The sequence below is a fragment of the Mustela putorius genome, unplaced genomic scaffold, assembly GCF_011764305.1.
Source record: "Mustela putorius furo isolate JIRA1106 unplaced genomic scaffold, ASM1176430v1.1 tig00004068_pilon_pilon_pilon, whole genome shotgun sequence".
Lineage (NCBI taxonomy): Eukaryota > Metazoa > Chordata > Mammalia > Carnivora > Mustelidae > Mustela > Mustela putorius.
Window position 1 is genome coordinate 98,846 of NW_025422199.1, and position 21,529 is coordinate 120,374.

The window sequence follows — 21,529 nt, forward strand, 5'->3', positions numbered from 1 at the left end:
AGCTTCTTCATCAAGAAAATAAGAATACCACAAGCCTATGACATGGGGCTGCTGTCACAGCAGAGGATACCTGAAACACACTGGCCTGAGACAGCAGCCACTGGGTTTCTGTCCGAGGATGAGGCCTCTCTCCCCTTCCCTCTGGCCCCTTGCCTGGAGCTGGCCTCCACTGCAAACCATTAATGTACACCTTGCCCTGGACCCATGCTATCCTCCCCCCTACTTCTAAACTTTGTTCCCATCCCCTTCCTCTAATTCCTACTCACTCTTCAAGATCCAACACTAGGGCCAACTCCCCTAGGAAACTCTCATCATTAACCTCTCCCTCTCCTCAATTTTCCAGACCTCAATCTTTTGCCAAAGCACGTTCTCAGAGATGAAGCCCCTCTTGCCCTCACATGCAACCAGGGTCAAGCATCATCATAGGAACACACACTCTAATTCATCCCAACTACCCACATGGTAGAAGAGAGAAGTAAAATTCAGAAAGAGAATGGACCTGCCAGAAGCCATCTGGGGAATAGTGTCTGAAGCAGGCAAGTCCTCTTGTCCTCATCTGTAATCTAAGGACACTAGAAGGCCCTGAGAAGGAAAGCTAGTGGCCCTTAAGAGAAACCAGAAGCCAGGCCAGCCAGGGCTACTTCCAATGCCCGTGTGTCCACAGACAGGCCCAGAGAGCACAGGGCACCTTTCTGAGGTGGGGTAGAGAAGGAAGGAGAAGCCATAAGCCAAAGTCGCAGATGGTAGTACCTGAAGAGAACAAATTTCCTATAGGAGTTTCTCAAAGCCACATCTCTGTACCCCAGCAAGTGATCACCATAATAACAACTAATATTCACCAAACACACACTCAAAGCCAGCACTGCTGTGTTTTTACATATTAAGTTAGTCTTCATGACCATCTTACTGGGTGAATGCTACTGTCTCCATTTTATAGATGATGCCATTGAGACTTGGAGAAATGAAGTAATGTATGCAGCATCACAGAGCTAACAGGAAACAAAACTTGAATTTAACTCCAGGCAGTCCATTCTTTTATCCACTTAGCTACTCCAGGCTGGGACAGTCTTAGACCTCAGGGCAGAAGAGCTGCTTTAAATACTACCTCTGCCTGCCACTGACCATGCACCATTCAGGAAATACCAGCTTTCTGTGACTCCAGTGCCTCCCCACCAATGGGGGGTGAGAACAAAACTCTAGGAATAGACATGCAGTACCTGAGACAAAGCTTAGAGCAGCGAAGGGGTTTTGGAGAGGAGTGTTTTAGTCCACTCCAGGTCCCAAGAGATGGGGAAAGGACCCTCATATTTCCTGAGCACCTCACTGTGTACACAGTACTTTGCAGACTTTCTTTCCTATCTACCAAGAGTCCACAACCACCCACATGGCCCAGGTTAGAATTCTCCACCTTGTGGAAGAAAACATTAAGCTTAGAGTTGGTTAAATAACTTTCCCAAAGCCAGAGTAGGGCCATGGCAGGGTAAGGTCAAGCACGGGATTTGTTGCTGGGTCTATGTGCCTCCCACCTAGGGCAAGACAAAGTACCAGGCAGGCCAGTCCACTGGCCCCTACTTACATTCCATGGTGTCTTCATTGGCCTGCTCAGTATCCTCAATGTCAAAGACTTCAGTCATCTCCTTAATGATCTCAGCACTGAGATGGGCAGGCAGAGTGTGAGTGGCAGGTGGGAGTGTATAGAAGCTGATCTTCCCGCTGCATTGGGAGATAGGAGGAAACTGGCAATGTCATTAAGAGAACAAATGACCAATCAAAGAGAGGATGAGTTCCCAAGTCATAAACGATGAAGAACAAGGAAAACCCACAGTAGCTTCCAAACAGTAAGAAGCTGACTTGCTGAATAGTCACTGGCCACAAATTCCAAATGGGGACATGATCTGGAGCTTCGGCCTTCCCCTGACCTAGGAAACAGGATGCCAGGCTGCCCCACCACCGCAATAAACAGAGATGCACCCTCCCCACTTTGTGGAACCTGACTCTCCACATGTCTACCCTCACCCCTAGCCTTCACCTCACCTCACCCAGTCAGCCAAAACAGCTTTGGCTGCCTGCTCCTGACTGTATATGCCTCCCTTCTTCTTCTTCCCCAAGCGGTGAGCCACTGCAGTCAGAAAGTGCTCAGTAGTCTGGAACCCAGAGATGCCATAATAGTTGGAAATCTGGTGAAGAGAGAATGAAAAAAAAACATGAGGAAAAATGAAGGGCCCTTGGAGCTGAGCAAGGCATGAGCAAGAGTCTTCTGTACCTCCTCCAGGTTACAGCGTTGGAGGATGGTCTCTACCGGGGTCACAGGGTCTATCAACTTCTGCACGTGGACACAGTTGCGCAGGATGGTGCCCACCTCTGAGTTCGGTCCTGGGACAATGCCTGGGGCATCCAGCAGCCGAATGAACTTGTCCAGATAGACCTCCTGCATGAATCTAGGACAGGGAAGAGGAGCTAAGAGAGACTGCAAGGCACTTATGAGCTGGGATGTATCTGGTATCCCCTAGGTCCCAGGCACACAGCTGGGAGAGGGGCGAAGGGCAAACAGCACACTGATGAAGATGGAGAGATGCGGGCCTAGGGGCTCTGGGGCCTACAGACCTGGGACTAATGCTCCTCTAGTCCCTGCCACTGGTGACTAAGCTGCAGGACTGTGAGCAAGCTCCTGATTCTCTGAGCCTCCGCTGCCCCAACCAGAAAGTGGAGTTGCTTACCTATAGCCCCATCTTGCTTGGCTAAGAGACTTCAAGGAGCTGAGGAGGAAGCACCCAGCTCAGTGCCTGGCCCACACCTAGGGTGTACCAGATCAATGAGGACTATTAGTGAGACTCCCATGCCCAGGGAAGAGTCAGAGGCTGGGCCAAGATAAGGAGAAGGGCAGGGGCTGAGGACACGATAAACGGGGGAACAGTATAGTCGAGGAGCTATGGAGCTGGGGAGCAGGGAGGTGCTTACTTGGTGATGCCAGGAACGGCTCCCACACTGCATGCACGGCTGCGCTTCAGGCTATTGATCAGGCTGCTCTTCCCAACATTAGGAAGACCTACAAAGGAGTGGCAGATGACTCAGGCCAGGAAGGGCCCTCAGGAGCATTTGGGCCAGCCTGTATGTGGGCAGCACAGGAAGGGACAATGACCAAGCTATGGGGAAGCCAAAAACAGAGACTGGCCTCCTGCCTTCCCATCCCAGACCCTGACCAAGCCCCAACATGGCCTACCTACCCTTTTCCTCCATTTGTGAGCATACTGGGTAGACAAGTCCCTCTCTCAGTAATGACACTCACCTCCCACTTACAACCAGCCTGGGAAAGGTGCTCAATGCAAGGCCTCTGTAACACGATCCAACAGAAGGCAGACATGAAGAAATGTCTGCCGAACAGAGAACCATCTGTCCTGATGTAAAATTCACCTGGTGGGTAGTGGGAGAGCCCTCTCCAGAGGGCTGAACCACTGTCTGCCCGTGGTGTATGCTTTCTGTTCAAGCATCTATGAGTACCTCCAGGCCTGTGGATGTCTTTGTGGGCCACCCCCTCACCAGGTCTCTTGTTCTCACCATTCTTCTCTGTATGCCAGAATTTATGCACATAACGCTCTTTTTAAGATTTTATTTATTTGAGAGAGCAAGAGAGAGAGAGCACTAGCACAGGGGCGGGGGGACAGAGGCAGAGGAAGAAACAAACTCCACACTGAGCAGGGAGCCTGACATGGGGCTGGATCCTAGAACCCTGGGATCCTGACCTGAGCTGAAGGCAGATGCTTAAGCGACTGAGGCACCCAGGTGCCCCCACAGACAACTCTCTTATGGATGATGGATGTGTCTATGTGTGTGTATCCCCCATGTGTGGAAGTCTCTGCACATCAATGTATATGTGTGTGTGTGTGTGTGTGTATGTGTATGTGCGTACACATGCACATGCATATCTCTTGGTTGTTCTCATTCTAAATATTACTCTTTTTTCCATGTTTACTTTCTCCCGCTCAGTCTTTTCCTCTATCATGTATTTCTTTCTCTGCATAGCTCTATCTAAGCACCTTACTCTACTGGTTTTTCTCTTTGTCTCTCATTCTGGCTGTTGACCTTTCTGATTCTCCCCACCCCATCAATTCTGCCTGCCCCTCTTTTTATTTTTTGCTTTTTTAAATTTAAATTCAATTAATTAACATATAAGGTATTATTAGCTTCAGAAGTGGAAGTCAATGATTCATGGTTCTTACATAATACCCGGTGCTCATTACATCCTGTGCCCTCCTTAATGCCCATCACCAGTACTCCATCCCACCCACCCCCTCCCCTCCAGCAAATCTGTTTGTCTCCTATGATTAAGAGTCTCTTATGGTTTGTCTCCCTCTCTTACTTCGTCTTGTTTTATTTTTCCCTCTCTTCCCCTATGATCCCCTATTTTGTTTGTTAAATTCCATGTATCAGTGAGATCATATGATAATTGTCTTTCTCTGATTGACTTATTTCACTTAGCATAATAGCTTCTAGTTCCATCCATATCATTGAAAGTGGCAAGATTTCATTTTTTAAAATTCTGTCCCTCTTTGCCAATTTCCCTCAGTCCCTGTTTCTTCTCTCCATGGGCTTGTCTCTGTTTGTATGCCTCTGCACATGTTTCACTGTGCTTCCTTCTATCTCTGCCTGTATATTCCTAGCCTTCCCTGTCTCTATTTCTCTGTGAATATGTATTGATCTCATCATAGACATGTTTGTGTATTTTACTCCCTCTGTGACTCTAGGGATGTGACTGAGTCTGAAGGTCCAGTGTATCTGAGCACACGTGTCTCTCTGTGCCTTTATTTGCTTGCAAGAAACAGAGTTGGGGTGAGTACGTGCAAAGGACTTGGGTCTGCATGTGTGTTGCCTCTGGGTCTAGACATATCTGCACAAGTGTGGATCTGTACATATATTTGTGGATCTGTATGTGTTTGTAGGACTGTGTGTGTTCCTTTGTCTACCTCTTTGTTCTGGTTCCTTCCCTGTGCACCACTCTCGGAATCTGTCTATCTGTGTCTGCCTATCTCTCCATTGTTTCTCTTGAAGGATTTTATTTATTTGTCATAGAGAGAGTGAGAGAGTGTGAGCACAAGCCAGGGGAGTGGCAGGCAGAGGGAGAAGCAGGCTCCCCGCTGAGCAACGGGTCCAATGTTGGACTTAATCCCAGGACCGGATCATGACCTGAGCTCAAAGTAGATACTAAACCAACTGAGCCACCCAGGTGTCCCTCTCTCATGGTTTGTTTGGTTTGTCTGTCTACCTCTCTATATGCATAAAGTATCTAGCCCTCTTATGTCTCTCTCTGTAGGTCTCTATATCCTTCTGGTATGTTTTTGTGATCATTACCTCCCTCTCTTAGCATGCCTCTGTCGTTTAAATCCATCTTTCCTTTCCACTCCTCACCAATCCCATCATTTCCCAGTTCATTTTCTATGTCTATTCAGATCTGTATATCTCTACCTTTTTCTCAGTATCCAGCTCTCCCCAATATCCTTCTCTTTTGGCTTTACTTCCTCTCCCTGACAGTCTATCTCTACTTCTCTCAATTTCCCTCTTCTCTCTCCCATTATCCTTCCCTCAGTGCCCTGGGTTCCACACATGCTCCGGTATGAGTATTAGCTCTACCTTGTCTCACACAAGGCTGCTCCCCACAAGTCCCTTTCCCTTCTCTGGGCCTTAGTGTTCTTATCTGTCAAAGAGATATGTTCACTCCTCCTTTCCACCACCCACAGCTCTGGTAGGATGAGATGGCACCAAATCCAAACACAACCCTATGTTATTTGGTCCATGGTTCTAACACTCAACATATGGGGGTGACTCTCAGTATGCCTTCCTATGTTCACCAATACATATTACAAATCACAAAACAGTTCCTGAACTGCTCCTCTCTTCCCCAGAGGGGTAACACAAAGCTCCCAGAATCCTTTGCCCAGTGAAACCCCTACCCAAGGAATAAGACTGGGCCCCACAACCTCCCCACAGGTCTTACCCACAACACCCACACGGATATGGGTGCGCACTTCACCAAGGCGGCAATAGTTCCCCAAAACCCTCATGAGATTTTCAGCTCCAAAGCAGGCTTTGCTTTTCAGCAGTGATTCAGAGGCCTGATCCACTGGAACAGTGCAACGATTCTGGAAAACGAGGGGTATTACAGAAGAGGCATCAGGTGGGAAATGCAGTCTGAGTCCAGATTTCCAGCTTTCAGTGAAACTCTCAGGGCCACCTCCCTGTTATCTCCGAAATCCCCAAGGCTGAAGCAGAGGGCTTCTCACACAGGCCCTGAATACCTACCATCTCCCTGCTTGTACAAGGCCCATTTTTCCACTGTCATTGCGTCTTCAGTCTTCTCTGTCCCTGCCTCTCTCTAGACACACATATCTCTTGCCTCCCTCAGCATGGAAAGGATGGCACCCTGGCCTCTTGTCAGGCCGGGTTTGAGTTCCAGCTCTGCCTCTTACAGATGTATGTGCATCAAATCCTCCCCTTCTCTGGGGCCCAGTGCCCTCATCCACAAAACAGGGACACTGCCTTCCCTGCCTGTGGTGGGAAGACAGTCTCTGGCCCACAGCCTACCTTCTCTTATTTCCTCACTTAAGACAAGGCCATTCCAGCTTCCATCTCCTTCCTCCTGATGCCACATCCTCTGCCCAGAATGCCTTTCTACCTCCTCCTCTTTCCTTACCCACCACAGCATTGCAAAATAGGAATTAAGCTAAATATCCATCAGTAATAAAAGGTTAAGGAAACAGATCCTTAAAGTGGAATACAAATGAAAGAGAGCTGTTAGAAAAGGATGCTCATCACATTTCTGCCATTGAGAAGGCTAAAAATTATAAATAAGGTTATCAGGTTCTCCCAAATGAGTTAAGATTAAAATGCTTAATGATATCAAGTGTTGGAAAGGATGTAGGGAAATAAGCCCTCTCACACATTCGTCTACCCCAGTGGTAGGAAGATAAACTGGTATAGCCACTGGAAGGGAGGCAATTTGTCAGTGTCTAGGAAAATGTAAAATACATAGCCACTCCACCTCTCAGTATCCAACCTATATAAACACTCATCTACCAGCCAAGATAACATATGCAAGGGTATGTGCTAAAGTACTGCTTTAATGGTTAAAAATTGGAAACTAATTTTATTTAGCAACAAAAAAGTACATCTCTATTTTAAAAAATCTGCCAAGGTCAAGGGGGAAAGCCAGCCCTAGAAGGACACACAGGAAACTCCCAAACACTTCCTTCTCCTTACACATACATCTACATATATATAAAGCACAGAAAAAGATCTGAAAGGATATACACCAAGCTAACAACAATGGTTACATCTGAGTATGGATAAAGGAGCCTAGAATTGAGAGTAGTGATAAAAATATTAAAGCTGTCTGTAATTGCTTTTACTTCTTCTATTTTATGTTTTCATAAAGAGTAAGTTCTACACCTAGAGCAAAGTTGAAAAATGTCCCCCAGCACCAAGTTTCTCTCCTCAAACACAATCAATGTTTCTGTAATACTTTAATAGTTTACAGCTAAAATGTATTTCTGTGTTCATTAGAAGTAGTGTGATTTGTGTTAGAGAAAAATGGAGACATATGTTTTTTAAAGCTAACAGTTAACTACATTTTCCAAATTTTCTAGGATAGTATGTACTTCCTTTATATCTGAAAAGAAGAAAAAAAAACTTTCCCCAAAAGCTAAAATATAGGAGGAGTAAAGTAAAACAAGTATTAAAAGGCCATCTAGTAAGGTAAAAAGCTCAAAGTTGAAAGCCCAATTCAATTACCAAAGGGCTGAAGGCCCTAGTGCAAGTCATGCTCCTCTAACCCTGGCCCCAGCTTACCAGGTTTTTGACCTGATGCTGTGTGCTGGCCTTAAAAGCCACAGTCGGCAGCTCATTCCGAAGGTACTCCAGCCACTTCTCTACAACCTCTTTGGGGACCAGGTCTGGGGAAAATAGAACAAGGTAGGACTAATAAGGAGAATATCATTTCAATGGCTCAGTCCAAAGATATATCCACCCACTCCCAAGGCTAGGCCCACCTCCTTATCTCCCTGGCCCTATCAGTACCTGTCCAGCTCCCAGGTTAAGATTAGAAAGGAAAATCTAGTCTAGGAGACCTGTTGGCCCTCCCTGAGAGGACCTCTGTCCCCTGGGGAAAATAAGAAAATTAGCTGCTTGGTCCCAGATACTTTCCTTCCAACCCGGGCTTCCTAAAGATTGCATTTCTCACTCTCTCTGTGGATCATTCTAGGTTGGGCCAAATGTCAAGAATAACTCTGATAAGAATATGGCTATCATTTGTAGAGTACTAACCATACATACACCAAGCACTTTTATCATTAATTCTCACAACGACCCTCTGAGATTAGGACAATCACAGCCCATTTTACAGCTAGAGAAACAAAACCTCTCAGGTGACACAACTTGTCCAAGATCCTAGAGAAAATTGACAGAACAACTGGGATAAGACCCAGACCTCAGTGACTCCTGAGCCCATATACTCTTCTGCCCTAGTCTTTGGGTTCCAGCTTGAGGCAGACAGGAACTCTCTGGGGTTGGCCAATAAGGCTCAAAATGGCAAGAACAAGGGACTAAAAGGCAGAGAGGCTTGGACCCCATCCCCAACTTCTGCTTCACTGTGTCTGTGTGTGCATGCACATGTGCATGTGTGTGTAGGTCTTTAAATAAGTGATTTCACCTCTCAGATTCCAGGCTTTACAAACTGAACACGAATTCCTACCTCACACAACTGTTTTAACTACCACTGAGCTGCTGAGTCTCAGGGTCTGGTCGGAGCTAGTCTTTCAAGAAGGTCTGGTCTCTGCCCTGCCTTACCCAATTCTGCCCCAACACCCACCAATCTTGTTCAAGACGAGGACCAGCTTCTTATTGCCTTCTGCCTGCAGGACAGCCTCCTCCATTTGGAAGCAGCGGCAGCCCAATGGGTCCCTGGCATCTAGGACTTCCAAAATCACATCAGAGTATTCTACCACCTGCAGGGCAAAGAACAGGGGATGAAGGCAGAGAAAGGACTGGGTATGAATCACGCAGGTCCATAAAAGAAAGGTCTCCACTGGGGCGCCTGGGTGGCTCAGTGGGTTAAAGCCTCTGCCTTCGGCTCAGGTCATGATCCCAGGGTCCTGGGATTGAGCCCCACATTGGGCTCTCTGCTGAGTGGGAGCCTGCTTCCCTTCCTCTCTTTCTGCCTGCCTCTCTGCCTACTTGTGATCTCTGTCTGTCAAATAAATGAATAAAATCTTTAAAAAAAATTAAGGTCTCCATCTCAATCAGGAAAAACAGAAATGGAGAGATGGGATGGGATTGGTGCACTCCCTAAAGAGCCTTAAAAAAACGGGTCCCATACCTTACGGAACTCCTTGTAATAAGCCTTCCTTGTCGCCTCATCATCCAACTGAGGAAACATATTTAATTCTTGCAGAACTTCCTCCTAAAGGAAAAAAAAAGAAAGAATGGTCCAGCGAGGGAAAAGGGAGTACAAGTCGGGGCTTTGGAAACCATGACAGGCTGGGGGAGCCATGGGAGTCCCACACCAAAGAGTAACTGACCAGCCAATAAAGCTGGAAACTGAAAGAATGGATAGAACCAGATGATGCACATCTGTGCCTATCAAGTATGTGTTCAAGCACTAGCTAGGGACCTGAGTATGCACCTGTGTGTGAGAGGAAGGAATGTGAGGGGGAGGTGTAAGTGAAAAAAACAACCCATGTGGGAACATGGGATAGGGAAGCCAAAATATGCACTTTATGCTAGAAAAGGAACTTTGAGCTGAAAAGTGCATCCTCTGTGAAATGAGAAAATATTCCAGAAGGGCAATAAGTCCAAGGAGGAAGTTGGTATCCCCTTCACATACCCTCCTCTGTCAACCTTTCCCTCATACTTATTCCCTCTACCCCTGTGCACTGGTCCTAGGTCTCCCTCTACTCCCAATCCAGTCTTTGGGGCCCAGCTTAGGAGAGTACCTATCCAAGGTTGCCCAATCACAGAGAAGGCTCAAAATGGCTCTCTGCTTCCCTCTCATAGCTCTCTCCCTCCATCCCCACTGTTTCTCACCTTCTCTGCACCCATCTCCAACGTCCCCCTGCAACGATCTCACATCTTTCCTCTTTCCCTTTCACAGGGTAAAGGCAATAGATGCTTCTGAGCAAACCCAAATGAGTCTAAACCAGAAGGGAAGGCTACTCTCTTACCTTATGCTCAAATTCCTCCTGGCGTTGCAGGACATCCTGACAGTAGCTCTCGATGGTCCTGCGTCTGTGTCTCTCTTGCTCCCGGGCAGCCTGCTGCTTCTCCCTCATCTCCTCAACCTAACAACGGAATACACAGCAGGACTATAGCTGACTAGGTCTGTAACCTAAGGGAGGGATGGGAGACCTACAGTAACAGGGAGCAGGTGACAGAGGGAAGAAACAGAGTTGACAGAGGTAGGAGGAGCAGGGATACAAAGAAAGAGCAGATATGTTAGCAGAAGATAAGGGGTTTGAGGGAAAGGAAACAAGAGATGAAGGAAGGGAAAGTGTGTCAGAGAACAATAAAAAGAGGGCATGTGAAGCTGAGTGAGAATGTGTTCTAGGCAAAGGGAATCAATTAAGACCAGATGGAGAAAGAGGACAAGGTCTTGGGATGCTCCGTCATCTAAAAAGCAGGAAAAGGGAGGAACAAAAGAGACTGGGAAAGAGGAAGGAGGACATCCAGGAGAGGGAGATAACAAGAAAATCAAAGTGAGAGTGCTTCAAAGAAAGCATGGTCTCAAATCCTGACAATTGGCTTAAAATGTTGGAAGGCGACTATCCATGAGTGTGAGGTCACAGAATGAACTGGTGAGGTTGACAGGAGAGGTTTCAGTGGAGAAGTGGGAACACAGCAGGGAAGCAATGGACTGGGAGGTGAGGGAGAGATAAGCAAATGGAGACACTAAATCAAGTATCAAAGTGACCACCTTTTCTTCCCTCTTCCGCAAACAGCCTCAACAACCCTAACAACTCTTGGGGCACCTGGATGGCTCAGCTGGTTAAGTGACTGTCTTTGGCTTAGGTCATGATCCCAGAGTCCTGGGATAAGCCCTACATCTGGCTCCTTGCTCAGTGGGGACCCTGCTTCTCCCTCTCCCTCCACCTGCTACTCTGTCTACTTGTGCTGTCAAATAACTAAATAAAATTTTTCAAGAACCCCTAACAACTCTGGTCTTTGCCCTTCCAGTTACCACTTCTGTGGACCTGGCAGTCAGGCCAGGCCCTCTTCCTCCCCCAAGTTCAAGGGCTTACCCTCTTCTTCTTTAATTCAGCCTCCCGACTGGCATGGTCATTGGAGTGAACAAATTGGGGAGCAGAGGCCACCTTGGAAGCTGCTTTCTTTCCGTTCTGTTTTGCAGGCTGGTCACCATACAAAAGGCAACAATGAAACAGAGCTAATGGACCCATGGAAATCACTCTTCCTGGAGGGTTAAAGCTGCTCAAAAATGTAGTTGTAGGGAAAAGAGAGGAATAAGCAAAAAGAAGAGCTCTGTCCTCAGAGGTCTGCCCATCTGGCTAAAAAGAGACCCTCCCTCTCCTAGGCAGAGACTGACAGAAGAACTCAAAGAAAGGTGGGGGCAAATGGAAAAGTTTCCCAAGTAAAGGCCAAGGGAAACACTAAAGTAGCTCTCAAAGTGTGGTTCTTGGACCAGAGCAGCACCATCACCTGGGAACTGGTTAGAAATATGAATTACGGGATGCCACAACAGACCTAAGGAATCAGAAACTCAAGGGTGAGGCCCAGCAGCAATTTGTGTCTTAAGCAGCCCTCCAGGTAATTCTGGGTAATCACCTAGAGGGCTGGTTTAGGTTTGAGAACTTTGACCATGTTAAAATTTGAGAACCACTGCCCTGGCCTATCTTATCTGTCTCCACCTTTCATAGCAGGACCAAGAGCTGGAGGCAATTTGTTTTGGCCTCCCTCCTCAACAAGCGCAACAGGGACTTGGCAATCAGACTCAAGTCCCAGCTGTGCTACCTTGAACCTAGGAGCTTTCTCACCAAGACTCAGTTTCTTCATCTTAAAAATAGGGTGATCCCTACACCAAGGTAACTCAAGCACAAAGCAGCATATGGCTTGTGGTGGAAACTTAATAAATGCTACTGATTCCCTACCACAGCCAACCAGAGAGGGAGGGAAAGCCAGATCCTCTGATTCCAATTTGCTGCTCTGTCTGGAATGACCCAACATCTACTGGGGTTTCTAGATCTCTTCTAGGACAGGGAACCTGTTCCTGACCTTACCCCTAACAAGGGGTATACCTTACCTGAGGGTCAAGCCAACTTACCTTCTTGCAGCCTTTGGAACCTTTACCTGGTTTTTTATTTTCTACAGAAAAAAAAAAAAAGCCATTATCTACTTACCCAACATTTGTTTATACCTTAATCAAAGCCAGGCCACACTGGGAACCTAAGGAAGACTGTGACACCATGTTTGTCCAGGTCCAGAACAACAAAGACATGGAGGTAACAACAACAGGGTCAGAGGAAGTACTAGATAAAATGTTTGAGACATTATTTCAATGCAGACTGAAAAAATGCTTATGGGAATCCTGTGAAGAGAGTTACTGTGAAGAGTGCTTGCTTTTAACTGTTCTCTCTCCCCTAACTTCTGGCTGGGGGCAACTCAATAATTGCTGCACCAAGCTCAAGTTGGGGGCTGATGGCATGGGAAGGTGATCTGAGGAGTCCCAGGTGGCTAAGCCAGGGCAGATGCCCTCAGCACATGGGGAGAGAACTGCTCCTTCCTGCTTACCCTGCTCAGGCCATTACCTCCAAAGGGACTTGCCCTGTTTAGCCAAACTGTGGCCTCCCTTGGATACAAGGAAGAAAGAGCTCATCTTCTTCAATCACATCTAAACAAAGCCCAAGAACTTAAGAGGCCTCACCCTCTTCATGAGAAGTCCCATCTGCCATTCCCTTTACAGTTGGCCTCTCGGGGAAGAATGGCTGCCTTAATTCTTACTACCTGCAAGGGGGCTAAAGGAATTTCTAGAGGGGGAGGTTCTGGAAGGTCAGGATATATACAAACAAATATAGGAGCAGCTTGGAATTACCAGAGAACATGCTCCCCAACCACATAAAGTGGTTCACACTGAAGCAGAGTTAATATAGGAAACACAATTTAAATACTATTGCAAATACTTAAGGAGATTCAAAAAGATACCTCAAAGGAACTGTGTGAGAAAAAAAATTCTCAAAACTTAATACTGAATAAAAATTCAACAGATGTAGTAAAAAACAACACAGACACCACTAATAACCAAACTAATAAGCTGGAAGATCAAGAGAAGAGCTTGCTTAAAGCAAAAATCTAAAGAAATGGAAATTATGAGTAAAAATTTAAAAATGGAGAATGGGCCCAGGAGAGCTGATATCTAAATAACAGGAGTTCCTAAAAGAGAAAAAGGCACAGATGGAGAAGCAATTACTTTTTAAAATAACAGATGAAGGTTCTTTCAATTGAAAAGTCTTGAGCGTTCAGATTAGAAAGGCTCATGGAACACCAAGACTAACAAAAAAAGACATACCATAGGGATACCCTGATGAAAATTCTTAACTCTAAGGATAAAAAGAAAATCTCATAAACTTCCAAACAGGAGTTTCCAACAAAAGCAAATATACAACTCTTAACATTTAAGATAGAATAACCATTACAAAGTTCTTTTTTAAAAAGATTTTTTATTTATTTGAGGGAGAGAGAGAAAGAGTGAGCACGAGCGGGAGGGGCAGAGGAAGGAGAGATAATTTGAAGCAGACTCCTCCCTGAGCATGAAGCCTGACAAGGGATTCAATCTCCCAACCCTGAGATTATGACCTGAGCTGAATCCAAGAGCTGGACGCTTAACCAAGTACGCCACCCATGCGCCCCATACCAAAGTTCTGAAACAAGGAACTACATACCAAGCTAAATTACTATACTTAAGCAACAGATCACTTACAAAAAGTTAAAAAGCATTTTCAGATATGCAAAGATCAGCACCTGTGTTCTGGTAAAACTAGAGATGACCCTTGAACAACTTGAGTTTGAACTCCGCAGACTCACTTACACACAGATTTTTTTTTATAAATACATGTAGTACTGTAATTGTGTTTCCTCTTCCTTCCAATTTTCTTAATAACACTGTCTTTCCTCTAACTTCTTGTATTGGAAGAATACGGTAGAGAGACATCTAACAAAATATGTGTTAATAGACTGTTCATGTTACTGGTAAGGCTTCCAGTCAGTAGTAGTAGTCTATTAGTAGTGAAGTTTTGGGGAAATCAAAAGTTCTATGTTGATTCTTGACTGCACAGGGGCTCGGGGTCCCTAACCCCCATGTTGTTCAAGAGTCAATTGTCCTTAAGGAAGTATACCAACAAAAATAAAAATTAACTCAGAATAAAGATCTAAAGCTAAAGGAAACAAATAATGATGGGCAGGAAATCTATTAAAACTTACCATTAAATTTTTTTAAAACTTACCATTAATCTTTAAAATGCTACTAATATAGCTAAAAACTCTAATACATTTTTAGAAAAGATTTTTAAAAACCAGGAAGCATATCATAAGGAAATAGCTCAGAACCAAAATACCAAATTATTTCAACAAAATCCTGGAATCAAGCAACAGGGGTTGGAGAGAAGTAGAAGAGAAGTAAAATCATGAAAGCATGATCTTACTTTGGAATGACAGGATAAAAAATAGTTATTACTTAACTTTGGTAAAGTGACAAGAGAAGCTGAAGTTTAATTATGTCTGATATAAACATGAATGCAACTACAACATAACTTTATAATCACTGGGGGAAACCTGGGTGGCTCAGTCAGTTAAACAACTGCCTTCGGCTTAGGTCATGATCCCAAAGTCCTGGGATCCAGTCCTTCATTGGACTCCTTGCTCAACGGGGAACCAGCTTCCTCCTCTGCCTGCCACGTGCTCTCTCTCTGACAAATCATTAACAAAATCTTCTAAAAAAACTTTATAATCACTGGTGGAGGAATTTTTTTGAACTTGAAAAGTAAATAAATAAAAGACTAAGAAGAAATAAACAAAAAATAAAAAATAAAATGGCAGAAATTAGACCAAACATATGAATATGCACAGATCAAATTTCCCTGTAACAATAACAGACCTCGATGGAATCTCCTTCTCTTCCAAAGTACTCATGTTGCAATGAAAAGAATGTGAGGTTGGGAATGAACCAGGACTGGCCATTTTACTCAATAATTACTATCTGCCTAATGTCCCTGGAAACTGAGGGCCTGTGTCAGATACAGGGACACAATAAAAAAAAAATACATCACTTAGTAAGGAGAAAACACTCCTTGCAGGGCTCCTCAATAACCTCCCCAGATTTGACCATTATCATTACCATTTGGGTCCAAGGTATTGCTGAGAGCTCAGACAGCTACAACATGAGGCACCTCCCCCACCTTCCACTGCAGTCACTCCACTTAGCCTGATCATTACTTAATTGCAATTTGCCAATCATAGTCTGTGTTTTATGAGCACATGTAAAGTTTTTTTTTAATATTCACGATTTTTCCCACTCATGTAGATGTATATGATTGTTCTTTAACAGGTAATGGTCATACGGTTCCAAAATAAGAAGGTGTATTGTGAGAGGTCTTCCACACTTTTCCCTAACCACTTTCCTCATTGCAACAAGAAACCACTTATTAGTGCAAACGCAAATATAGGTAATCTTATTTCCCCCCATTTTCTCCCATTAAAGATAACAGTATGTCCTCCTGTTGACAACTTGCTTTTTTCACTTAACAAATCCTGGAGATCTTTCGATCAAATAGTTCTTCCATATAATAGTCTTTCTATATAATCTTTTCATACAGTACTTCCTCCTTTATTTTAAACTGCCAGGGTTCTCATAGTTGGCACCTGGATGGCTCAGTCGGTTAAGCGTCTACCTTTGGCTCAGGTCATGATCCCAGGGTCCTGGGATCGAGCCCCACATCGGGCTCTCTGCTCAGCAGGGAGTCTGCTTCTCCCTCTCCCTTGGCCTGCCGCTCCCCCTGCTCATTCTCTCTCTCTCTCTCTAATATATAAATAAAATCTTTATAAACTACCAATGTTCTTTTGTATGCATATACTCCATTTAACCAACTAATTACTATCTTTTTCATCACTATCAGTAATTTTATTGTCCTCTGGTATTTGATGTTCTTAAATAAAATACAAGTAATTTTGTTCATATTTCTTGTGTTACTTGAAAAAAATGATTATTTGCTTTTGGTAGTCACCTAGCCAAAGTCTGATTCTTGTAAAAATTTTTGTATGATTATATAAAATAAGTGTATTGAATTTTTTTCCACCAAGCCCACACAGGCAGGGCCACCATTCACACAGAGTATGGGATCACTGAATTGCACAAGTCTTGTCTAGTCTATGTTGTCATTTTCTATGTGGATTACAGCAAGATAAAGGCAGGAAGCACAGAACCAGACCTGCCCTAATGACCTTGCCTTCCCTCTTACACAGGAAAGTCAAGTATCACATTTGTCTTCTCTCTGTAAGCTTTAAGCATAGTGGGAGGAAGAGCACTATGGAGACATTCCAGTGCCTGGCACAAAGTTAGTACCAAATAGCTATGACCAGTTATGCTGGGCCCTTGAGACAAAAAGATAAACCAGGTATGAGTGAGAAGTTAACAGTGCAGTGGAGGAGACAGACCCATTTATACAGTGTCAATAGCCCCAGTTCCTAGGGGCTCAGACCATGGAAACCAAAAGAGAAGCTTAATGGGAGAGATTCCTAGAGGAAGTGATGTGTAAGTTGAAATCTGAGAAATTAGCAAGAGTTATCCAGCTGAAGAATGAGGTAGAAGGGAAGAAAAGCATCTCGAAGGCAAAAAGAACAGCAATTTGTCCCCACTGGCATTTACTGCTATTCACCTCAGATCAAGTCAGTTAACTGTGCTGAGTCTCAGTTTCCTCAACTGTAAAATGGGAATGAGGGATAAGGGGAACACCACCCCCAAAGAAGTTGGGAAGACAACAATGATACCATACGTGGAAGACAGAGTAAATGATCTGGTACATACTGAGCAATTTTTTTGAGTTTTTTTTTAAATTATTATTTTAGTATAGTTGACACACAATGTTATACTAGTTTCAGGCATACAACATAGTGATTCCACAAGATAAGTCTAAGTCTATGCATTATGCTCTCCTCACCCCAAGTATAGCCACCATCTGTCACCATACAGTGCTACAATACCACCAACTCTATTCCCTATACTGTAGCTTTTAATCCCAAGACTTATTCATTCCATAACTGAAAGCCTGTATCTCTCACTCCCCTTCACCCATTTTGCCCCATTCCCCCATGCCATACAGAGCAATTTTTTAAAAACAGAACTAACCTAGGATCCTGTGATCACACTACTGGATATTTACCAAAACACTAATTCAAAGGGATACATGCACCCTCATGTTTATAGCAACATTATTTACAATTATCAAATTATGGAAAAAGCCCAAGCTCAAGTAGCTAGCTGCACCATGAGGCACCTCCCCTCAACTGATGGATGGATAAAGATGTGGTGTATATATCCAACAGACTATTACTCAACCATAAAAAAGAATGAAATCTTGCCATTTGCAACGATATGGATAGAGTAAGAGAGTATAATGCTAAGCAAGTAAGTGTATAAGAGTATAAAGCTAAGCCAAAATAAGTCAGAGAAAGACAAATACCATATGCTTTCACTCAAATGTGTAATTTTAAGAAACAAAACAAATGAGCAAGGTTAAAAAAAAAAGAAAAGAAAGAGAAAGAGACAAGCCAAGAAACAGACTCTTAACTACAGAGAACAAACTGATGCTTACCAGAGGAGAGGTGGGGGAAATAGGGGAAATAGGTGATGGGGATTAAGGAGTGCACTTGTAGTGAGCACTGGGTGATGTATGGAAGCGCTGAATCACTATATGGTACACCTAGAACTAATATAACATTGTATGTTAACTTTCCTGGAATTAAAATGTTTTAAAGAAATTTAAAGAATAAACTTTAAAAAGTTGCCATGAAATACCACAAATAGTCATGAAAGCTTATCACTGGGAGGGGAGTGATAAAAGAAACTCACTGTGTCTATGTTTCATCATGATGACTGGCTTGAAAGCAGGTAGGTTTAAATCTGCAGGCCTTCTTCCTGTCAGAATGGAAGAACCAATGTGAAGACAGGTGGAAGGACCACAATGCCACAAGCCCCCTTCCAAGCCCCCTACAGGCAAAATGACATGTGAAAAGAACTTGATAAGGAAGCCCTAACAATTGGAGAAACTAGGAGAAGAAGCTATAATGGAGTTGGGGCCTGGTGTAGCTGTCTACACAGGGAAAGCAGCATCACACTATCCAAAAGGAAGCTAAGTCTAAACCTCTCTTCCTGGGTGAAGACAGTGCCTCAATTTATCATATGAAATCCTTGGTCCTCAGTGTTATATGCCTTAGTACTAACCCTCTCCATGCTAAGGGGATGGGGTACACAAGGATGGCCTGTTTCTACATATTAATAGTACCTCCTTTCCCAAGTAGGGCGTTCTATATCTGATCTACCCTGGAAGTAGGGGGAAAGACAGATGGATACCAGGAGTCTACCTTAAGGAAATGGGACTGCAGAACAACGCTTTTAATCTGTGTTTATTAAACTAAAGCTAGGAGTCAGTGCAAAATCTTGGTCGGTGGGAGGGGAGAGTGTATGCCTGCATGTGTGGTTGGGGTCTGTTCCTCGGTGAGTGGGGTAAGGAGATGCCTTCTGCTGCTCTACTCTGGGGTGCAGAGGAACTAGGAAAACCAACAAAGTGGCTATGTGCATCTCTGCCACATGGGAGAAAAGTGCAGGTCTGTACATCTCTAAGTTGGTGGGGAGGAGTCCTGGGTCTCTTTACTCTTGGGAGGGCTGGGGTAAAGGAAGATGATATGCCTGTCTCCACTACAAGGTGACATTAGTTGACAGACTAACAAAGCGGGGAGAGGGAGATAGGCAGTTTTTCATGAATGGGGTCTGCGCCTTGCCTGCTGTGGGCTATTCTGGACCCTTCCATAGGGGTGGGATGGGGAACAATCTGTTTATCTTTTATATGGGTTGAAGTCAGCAGTGTGCTAACACTGATAGGAACAGGACCTCTGGTTCTCCGCATGGAAGGAACACAGCTATAAATTCAGTGGACCAGCCCTTACACTTTGCAAAGAGGGGGGCGGTTACCCTGAATGGAGAAAAAGAGATTTGAGCTCATCTACCTTGGGTAAGCGGGGAGCTCACACACACAAAATATGTACGGTGATCAGTGATGTCACTGCCTCTCAACACTGCGAGGGATGCTGCACCTCTCTGCTCCCGTGGTGGTGGTGGGGGGGGGCTATCTCTCATTTGCTACTTTTGGGAATTCCAAATCTTTGGGGGAAGGAGGAAGGGACGGATGATCTTTGTTTACCTCAAAAGGAGAACAAATCTGAGCCTCTCCACCGCGGGGGGGGGGCCCATAACGGGCAGATCTGACAACATTCAGGGTTAAGGATTGTTTCTCTTTGCTACAGGGCATTTTTGGGGCCGGGCCTTTACAAATTCGGCAAACCAGCGCCTCCTTATGGGGTGGGGTGAGGAGTCAGGTCTGATTTTCCACAATGGGGACTCACTCTAGGCAAGAGGAGGAAAATATGCTTGGTTCTCTATGGGCTGAGGCACGTGGCAACCACTTAGAAGAGGGGTGATCTAACATCTCTGCAGTAGTGGGGGCGGGGCTTCCACAATTAGTTACAGAGGTGCGAGGCAGGGAAGTCTCCATCTCTTCAGTCTCTGTATACTAAACGTTTCTAAGCTCCTCTGTACGGGGGTCCGGCCGGGAAAGGCAGGAGTGTATGTCTGCAGAGGAGGTAATACATCAAAGCCTCTGTCCAAAGGGAAGGGGCATGGAGGCGGATCTGTGTGCCTCCGCGCCAGTAAAGGTCCACACCGCTCACCCGAGGTGGGGAGGGCGGTATGTCTCTATAACCGTAGGATCGAAGTCGCCACATGGAGACGCCTGTCTACACTGGAAGAGTGCAGAATGGAGCCTTGCTATCCTGAAGGCAAGAGGGCACTCGATGCTTCTCCACACAAGTGGGGTCTGTGACTTTCTACATTTTGTAACCAGGGATGTACACCTGGCTGGATGGGATGGGACCGTGCTCCTTTATCCAGCGAGAGTGCATTTAGGCACATTGCCCATTTACGGAGCAATCCCTCTTCCTAATCTAGGCCCTTCTACCTACCATGGATGAGAGCCGGTTCTCTATCTGTCCATTCCAGGCTGGAAGACAATTCTAGCTTCCACCTTAAATACACGATCCCCACCGCGCAGCTGGCTGAGAGAGCGCGCTCACAACGAGAAAACGGGAGAGTCGTCTCTTACCTCCACTTCCGGCGGGGATCAGACGGGAGAGAATGGCACCACGATAGGGTTAGTCTGCAGGTTGCGCTCGCGCCGCTAGGCTCCGACTTCCGGATCCCAGCCTTGCGGCGCCGATTTGCCCTCCTTGCTTCCCCCTCCCAAAGGGCGGGGCTTCGGATTGACGGCTCGCGCCCGCCACCCCTACTCCGCAGGCGTACTGGTCCCGCCTCCCTGATACCCCGTGAGGTGAGGAAGAAACCGAGAGGGGGTAGGGTGGGAGCGGCGGGTCGACTAGTGCGGACGTATAATCTACTTGTAAGCCAAGATCTTGTCTGTGGGCCTCTGCATGAGCTCAAATATGCGTGTTCCCGGAGCATAGTGACCAAGCAGTCCCCACCACCGCATCAGAGAAGAGCGCTGGTCAGTCCCTTTGTCTACAAAGAAAGATGGCGACGGGCAGGGTGTGGGAAAATGGCCGCCTGGGTCACATGTCTTGCCGAGTGCTCCCCACCTAAAAAGTGACTTGGTTAGCTGTTCCCAACAACCTTTCTGGTTTGTAAGGCACCAGACAAACCCTGAGGCAGGCACTTTCAACTCTTTATGCGGAAGTTCAAATCCATGGTCAGACCCAGGAACTGAACAACTAAATGTCTCTCCCACCCGTTTGTCCTCCTTGTCCTCCTCCCCCGCTCCTTTCTCCTTCCCTTTGGCCCCAGGGTGGCAAATAAAAAAGGGAATGAATATATATCTCTGAAGTGGGAACAAACAAGGATTTCTTTATAAACCATCTTGAGGAGCTCCTGACGTGGCTGGTGAATGAGGTCACCCCTTAAGAACAGCAAATACCAGCCTGAAAGTGTCTTCTTTCTGGTAATTTAATCCCAGCCCCTTCTCTTTCTCAAACTTAAACTTTGGGGTAGGGCCCAGCCCCACTACCCCTAGGGTATGTTCCTCCACTTCCAGAATATCCAAGCAGAAAATGACTCCCTCTGCCCACTCCAACCCCTTGCTTATGCACTACTCAGTGCCCCTACGTTGATGAAAGGCGTCGAACCTCTCACCCTGGAGATACACAAAACTGCGGACTCCATAGGAGCCCTAACCATCTTCTCCCTTACCCCTGCATTAGC

The 21,529-nt window shown here is 45.5% G+C and overlaps 1 protein-coding gene across 6 annotated transcripts in view; it reads right to left on the bottom strand.

The window, feature by feature from the left end:
• GNL3L (G protein nucleolar 3 like) overlaps positions 1 to 21,529 on the bottom strand; it is a 60,121-nt gene that overhangs the window by 5,709 nt on the left and 32,883 nt on the right. The window contains exons 1-13 of one of the 6 annotated variants that reach the window (XM_013050053.2): positions 20,421 to 20,562; positions 18,116 to 18,181; positions 12,320 to 12,360; positions 11,283 to 11,390; positions 10,209 to 10,325; positions 9,365 to 9,448; positions 8,858 to 8,993; positions 7,840 to 7,943; positions 5,990 to 6,134; positions 2,959 to 3,046; positions 2,264 to 2,438; positions 2,035 to 2,177; positions 1,577 to 1,713 (exon numbers count right to left, since the gene is read on the bottom strand). In XM_013050053.2, the coding sequence (XP_012905507.1) occupies positions 1,577 to 1,713; positions 2,035 to 2,177; positions 2,264 to 2,438; positions 2,959 to 3,046; positions 5,990 to 6,134; positions 7,840 to 7,943; positions 8,858 to 8,993; positions 9,365 to 9,448; positions 10,209 to 10,325; positions 11,283 to 11,390; positions 12,320 to 12,360; positions 18,116 to 18,134 (1,297 nt within the window). In that variant the 5' untranslated portion in view covers positions 18,135 to 18,181; positions 20,421 to 20,562. Of the gene's footprint in view, positions 1 to 1,576; positions 1,714 to 2,034; positions 2,178 to 2,263; positions 2,439 to 2,958; positions 3,047 to 5,989; positions 6,135 to 7,839; positions 7,944 to 8,857; positions 8,994 to 9,364; positions 9,449 to 10,208; positions 10,326 to 11,282; positions 11,467 to 12,319; positions 12,361 to 18,115; positions 18,188 to 20,280; positions 20,354 to 20,420; positions 20,563 to 21,529 lie in introns of those variants that run through there. The other 5 variants (XM_045072774.1, XM_013050054.2, XM_013050055.2 and 2 more) reach the window with 5 other exon arrangements.